Here is a 7,129-nt window from a genome sequence, read left to right on the forward strand (position 1 = left end):
ATTCACTTTTACTCTTTTCTTCATAATAACAGTTTCAATTAAATCATGGTCGTACGGCAGTGAGGCATCAGTGTTGAACACTGATGTCATGATGATCGCTAAGCATGCTGTCCAGAAACGCAGCGCGCTCAAGGCCATTGATGTAGCCACCAGAGTCAATAAAGACCGTAAATACACCCGCTTGCATACCGATTTCGTTTTCACTGGTAACTTATCTGAATCTCTTGTTTACGGTATTCTTCAGTCTAATGTCTTCACACCCGATTAGTCCCAAGAAGGGTGAAACCGGTATTGGTCTGTTGAATAGTGTCCAATTTCTTGTGTGCCAACGGTTCGCCCCATAGAGCACAGAACTATCGAAGTTAGAAATGACGCAACTGGTAAAATGGCATGGGTCAAATTTCGAGCCAATGGAAAATCATCTGTCCTGTATATGTGTGTCTTCCTGGTTACCGTCTACAGGAAGCGATCAAAACGAAGTAACTCTCCTCGGAGGTAGTGCATGCTAAGAGTGGTCTGTCCAAACAGGGTCAGTTCCAATGTCGGCGGTTACATTGGATGTACTAAACTATGTTAAATTTTCCACAAGTCATACTTCTGTGGCATCATATTATTTATGTGTATACATATGTATGTATATATTATATAGGCTTCTGTATCATGGCATTCCTTAGAGGCTGCAGTCAGTTTTTGGTATTTCAACAGTCTCATTTGAGGGGGGAGGGCAGCCTTCAAAAGAGACCACTCTTGTATGCTCCTAAAACGCATTTCACTAGTGATCACCCTACCAGAAGCGAACATCACTGATCGTTTTCGTAGGATAGTCTCTCCGAGGGAAACAACTCCTCCGTATCCGGAAAACATGACCTTATAAACCAACAAATGACCTCCATTACGTCCACTCTTTTTTCAAAAAGTAGGTTCGTTCTAAACTGGTGCTATTCGTCAGAAATCAACCGAGTTGGCATTGTTGGTCTCCTAGACAACAGGCTTCCTTTAATAGCGCCAAGAAGTGTTTTGATGTGGAATCCGCAAAACTTAAATTCGAAAGATTTTTCCCAAAGATAGACCATTTTTGATGTGTAGATTTTTCTCCATTTCTCCAGTGTACCATCCATCCTCCCTTGGAAGACCACTATGGGAAGAAGCGATTTTCTTCTCGGCTGTCAGCATTCCTTTATAAAACTGCAACTGCCAGAAGGGAATACCTTTGGTCAGTCCTTTGAGGTGGTCATTCAAGTTCCTTATACAAGTGTCACACTGTGAAAGAGATCCCCTTTTTCCATTTTCCTGATGCCCCTCCTGAGCGGGTACGAAGGNAAATTGCACAAAATTCGCGAATATACACTCATTTGCAAACTAATTCGGTTCTTCGAGAAACTCACCTGGAACCCAGCTGAATCTCTCGTTTGTGATGTTCTCAGACAACTGAATGTGCTGCCACCTCATGTTTCAGTCGCTACGATATTCGAGATATCGCGATACATATATATCTTTGTATTGTACTGCTCATAAGGTTGCCTGAAAACATCACAAACGAGAGATTCAGCTGGGTTCCAGGTGAGTTTCTCGAAGAACCGAATTAGTTTGCAAATGAGTGTATATTCGCGAATTTTGTGCAATTTGGTTTCAAGTAGAACATAAGGTTGACGGAAACTCGGGGACTGCGCCTGCCTGATGAGACCGAAAGAGAAGGGCGAAACCGGTGGTGGGCTGTCGACGGATTTTCAGCAACCTTTTGAGTAGTACATTACAAGTATACTAAGGTTGTTCGTTCCGGACTGACTGTCTGGAAAGCACTTAACAAAAGTGTTCCGTTTCAGTACCTGGTCTCTTCAACGTGAATTTTTGCTGCACACAGAAGAACCACAGTTATTTTGAGTAGTACATTACAAGTATACTAAGGTTGTTCGTTCCGGAGAGACTGTCTGGAAAGCACTTAACAAAAGTGTTCCGTTTCAGTACCTGGTCTCTTCAACGTGAATTTTTGCTGCACACAGAAGTTTTAACCACAGTTGACTTTGATGCATGTTGTGGGATTTGCGGAATACATATTGTTCACATTCACATCACTCGTTTGAACAGTCGTCATCATGTCCTCGCGCAGTTATTCTGGTGAATCCACACCAAAGGGGGGAAGCACCGGACTCGAGCTTCGCTCTTATTAGAGCTCATCAGCAATGGATATCCAATGGCCGTGCTGGGTTTGAACTCCGGACACCTGACATGCGCTATTCCACCAGCGCAAGTTGGGCGCACCTGAATTCTCACGTCTGGGCGGGCGAACGTGTTCACGCTTGAGCGATGTGATTGGCATGCTCGACACACCATCGGTACGACGACCCAGTCACTGTCCTGATCGTGACGATCGATTGGACATATCGTTGGATATGCACTGCTGATGAGCTCCAATAAGAGCGGAACTCGAGTCCCGTTCTTCCCCCCCCTTTTGGTGTGGACTCAACAAGATGATTGCACCAGGACAGGAGGACGACTGTTCAAATGAGAGTGGTGTGTACGTGAACAATACACATCCCAAAACCCCACAACATGCCTCAACAAAAGTTGTCCAGCGGGTTTCAAGAGACTGACTGGGAAGTCATTACAAATGACTTTATTTAAAAGGTGGTCTCCATGGATGGAAAAACTCTCGTAGTTGTGTATTGCACTGGTGAGAATCCCCGATTACCTTGGGGAGATTTCGTTTCCATTCCATGGACCAGATACCCATCTGATGGCGTCAGAATACACCAAAGCTCAGTACAGGAATGTTGAACTCCGATCTTCCTATGAAGCGAGCTTCGCACCACAGGAACGTTGGGTGCGGTCTTTTGTTTTTGAATTTGGGTGTTAACCTGCCAGAGGGCATGGGTTTCAAGCCAAGTTTCATTGGTTGAGCTTAAAGCGACTGCAGTCTGGGGTGGGCTCTTTTAATGGGAGGCTGCTGTCTAGCGCATTACCAGAAGGGACCCCCTTCACTTACTCGTTTGGTTATTCTTTAAAACCTACCAAGATCCGTGCACATTAGTGAACGGCGTCAAACGCATGGGTTTCAAGCCAAGTTTCATTGGTTGAGCTTAAAGCGACTGCAGTCTGGGGTGGGCTCTTTTAATGGGAGGCTGCTGTCTAGCGCATTACCAGAAGTGACCCCTTCACTTACTCATTTGGTTATTCTTTAAAACCTACCAAGATCCGCGCACATTAGTGCACGAGCATCAAACGAAACGTGTTCATAAACATATGAATGTAGCAACTTTAATCGATACTCTGCATAGATGATGTATGACTCGGAGGCGCTGGTAGTTGGCTGATTTTACCGTCTGTTTATACGAATTCACATCCTGTTTGTACACACACAAACGGCAGCACATGCCTCAACTTTTCGCCGGATTGTATTCATTCAGAGCTTCATTGTTGCTCGTTTTTAATCCGCAGCAGAACAAGTACGGGCGAACCATGAGATGACATACTACCGATTGTGGTGGATCAACACAATCAAGCTTAATTTTAGCACCGCATCTATTTTACTTTTGACGTGTCATGTGACTGTTTTTTGTGCTCCAGATCAACCTGGTTTTCGACATTCGACCGCATCGCAGAGATACGTTACAACAAGTGAACCCATTCAAAACCATGAGTTAAAAGTAGATCTGTCCCGTCAGCAGAATGTAGACGTCTCTGATGGAACTTCTGTGATCACACTCACATGTCCAGATGGTTCCCACTGGATCCTACCGCATTCGTTTCCTTTTGAGGAAGAAAATGCCTATTTGGAAGTCATGGCAGGACCTGACGGGGGCTCAACAATCCGTTTCCGCCTGTCTGAGAAGACGGCTATCCGGGGAAAGCAACGAGGATTGTATGAGTGCCACCGACGAGCGCGCCAACTACTTACAACGGTAAATGCAACGTGGGAACGACGGTCTGGGCAACCAGACTGCTGTCCATGTTGTCCCTGGTTCGAACAACACCACTGTATCGATCGCTGGGACTATCCCGTATCACCATCAGCTGACCATCGTCAGGTCTTCCTCTATACTGGATCCATCGCCAACACACTTGATAGAACGATGCACCCAGTTGTGAATGAACCTATGCTTGTTCCGTGTCCTGGACCATTCGTGCACCGTGAAAAACCGGACTTCTATGCTAAATCAACACCGTATCAGCTTTCTCTTGGTGATACTGACCAACTACCCTCCACCGACTATGAGTTCGACCCCCGATTCGGACTGTGTTTGCGCAAGATGCAATTGCAACAAACCACGCTGTATATCTTTTGTAAGTATCCAAACAGTAAATGGAATCGCATGCTGCGGATCAAGTGGCCACCACCTCCACCGGTTTTGGCTCCTGAAGTGGAACTTCAGCTTACAGAATTGAACAGAGAGCAATCCTCTAGCTCCGTTCAAGCAAACCAATCCGGTCTCCAGCATTTTGCCGGCTGGAAGTCTCTGAACAATTCTATATACAGAGTAAAGGAGGGAACGTTGCTTCGTGTGGACTGCGTTGCCAGTTACAATGATCCATACATCGTAAAGCAATATCCTCGTCGACTGTGTTTCAAATGGAAGTTGGTAACCCTGCCACCAAAGAAAGTGAGTAGTATGTTTACGTTAGAAATAGATTGCCATTTCTCACAAAGACTTACAGCTCGCGCGCGTTCAACCTAATTTCGATAATAAGATCTAGATGCACAATAGCCTGTGCATTCCTGTATATATACAACACTTAAAAACAGAGAGAGATCCTCGCCCAATACTCTCATTTGCACACCAATTTGGGCATTTAGAAGGAACCAACTGAATCCGTTTGAATCTCTCGTATACGGGAAAGGCCATCATAAACGAGTGATGCAGCTGCATTCAGTTGAGTCTCTCGTTAAAACGAAATTAGTGTACTTGTTCAATCTGGGTGCACTTGGAACATAAGATCGTTGACTGTCAGCGATTGCTCCGCAGCCTTATGAGTAGCGTGTTGAGTCTAGACAGATTTTAACCGTGGGTTATTTATGTCTTACATTTGAAAGAGTCATATTTTATACTGGAAAAAAGTAGGAGAGAGCTTCTATTCCTTAAAATATCCTCGACTGTAAATTCACCGTTGATATTATGATTGGCCCCACAACTCACAGTCCACAAGAAGATCTGAACTACAAACTGGGATTGAGTAAAATTTGAGGTGGCCTCCGAACAAGAACCTACCTATCATTGTGTTTTGGAGTGAAGACTGCTTCCAGATAGATGTGTTCTTTAATTCTCCGCCCTCGTTGGTAATGACTCCTGAACCACGAAGCACTCGAAAGAAGCCATTTCAGGCAGCTCACAAAGTTTGAGTCAATCTCTAACAAAGTGTCCCAATTGGCCTTTTCACCTCTCCCGCTATCTCAGATTAAGGCTGTGATATATAGAGCAAGCAGCAGTTGGTTTACAGTCACAGCATTCTCCCACACCGTTGACTCGCTGTATCATCTAGTTCCTTTGAGCGGAGCTACTGCTTTATCTGTTTAGCTGTTCGAGCAACGGAACTGAGACGTCTTCAGGTGCTTGACAATCGTAGTCTCAGAATCATAGCTCTTGCAAGTTGATGTTGGAGAATCCGTAGAGAAGCTACTTAGAAGAGAGTTTTCGGTTGTGCGACGGGTACTTCAATTGAAGAATGTGTCCAGCACCAGAAGCTGCGTTGGTTGAGACATGTGTTACGTATGCCGAACCATCGCTTGCCGAAGAGAGTACTGTTTTCCATGCCCAAATCAGAGTGGCGGAAGCAAAAGAGGTGGCAAACCCTTGACCTGGCCAAGGAATATGAAGGAGCTTACGAAACGCTTGAGTGCTGTCGGTGCTACTCGCCTTCCGGAATGGGGACCACGTGATCCTCACTGTGCCTGGTTGGAGACACTACAAGATATGGCTGCCAACTGATGTCAGTGGCGTTCTTGTTGTCAGTTTCTATCCAGATTGCCTGAGTGAGTGTCTGGAGGTGTAAGCACCTCGGAATGGTAAGTTAGCACTAAGTCCCTCCCCCGTCCAACTTTATTTTCTTCTTCACAATAAGTCTTTCAAAAAAATCATCGTTGTACGGCAGTGGATCATCGGTGTTGAACACTGATGTCATGCCGTCGATGATAATGATGACGATGATGATGACTGTTTCACCACGAAGACACGGAAACTAGTTTTAAGTGTCAGTTGAATTTAATGGACTGTGCCTGTTGAAACTCTGTCCAGAACATAAAATGGCTGTTGCCCAAACTTTTCCAATCATGGGTCTTTAAGATACGGACGTCTTTTGCAACTCTACAACCCGCTTTCAAATTATCGTCAGTTCAACCTAATTCTCCGAATGTACGAGTCATCCACTACCAAAGCTTGGATGTTTAACAAGTTTTTAAAAAGTCCTTATGACCATCCTTGTTTTTGAGACTGAATTATCGATACCTAAGTAATCTTGAGTGCTGAACATCCACCTCTCAGATGCATCAGGTTGTTATCGAGTTTGAGCGAACTTCATTTGCCGCGGCGTTGTGTCTCGGGACCAGGATTTTGAGAGTTCAAAAATCCGAAGGCCGAAGAGGCCACCCACTGCGCGTTTCATCTTGAACGCAGAAAGATGGGGCCGCGAAGTTTTGCTCAACAGTTTATCCACTGTTGACTGCAACGTGAGTACCAATCTCGTACACGATGAAACCACTTCCCCTGGTCCGATTGTGTTCATGTCAAGTGGCTGGTTTATTGTGATGCACCCCATGAACAGCCAACATCACTTTGTGGACAATCTGCTGTAACAAACCAAGGTAGTACTGAAATAGGGATCAGACACTAAAACGCCCATTTTGTATAAGGTCAAGTGGCGAACTGAGTGCTAACCCAAACAATATAGGGGAACCGATAAAGTGACCAGATGACCAGATGACCAGATGATGGATAGCGGAAACGCACTTTTTCCGGTCAAGTGTGGATCAATTGAGATAGGGAGACAGGAGACGGTGAGATAATGAGGTGTTTGTTTGTTTAAGTGTGCTGTCTTATTGGTATGCCATCCAGAGCTTTTTTAAAAATATCGATCAGTCCATCCTACAAATAACACATTACAAAGGTAACTACTCACAAGGTTGCTGAAAACTCTCCGA

General features: G+C 44.9%; 1 protein-coding gene across 1 annotated transcript in view; it reads left to right on the forward strand.

Moving 5' to 3' along the window:
- Positions 1 to 3,437: 3,437 nt before the first annotated feature.
- T265_00506 (hypothetical protein) overlaps positions 3,438 to 7,129 on the forward strand; it is a gene marked incomplete at both ends in the record, with an annotated part of 16,787 nt that continues 13,095 nt past the window's right edge. The window contains one exon of the mRNA XM_009164310.1: positions 3,438 to 4,598. Within this exon, the coding sequence (XP_009162574.1) occupies positions 3,462 to 4,598 (1,137 nt within the window). The remainder of the gene's footprint in view (positions 4,599 to 7,129) is intronic.

The sequence above is a fragment of the Opisthorchis viverrini genome, assembly GCF_000715545.1.
Source record: "Opisthorchis viverrini unplaced genomic scaffold opera_v5_5, whole genome shotgun sequence".
Taxonomy (NCBI): domain Eukaryota; kingdom Metazoa; phylum Platyhelminthes; class Trematoda; order Opisthorchiida; family Opisthorchiidae; genus Opisthorchis; species Opisthorchis viverrini.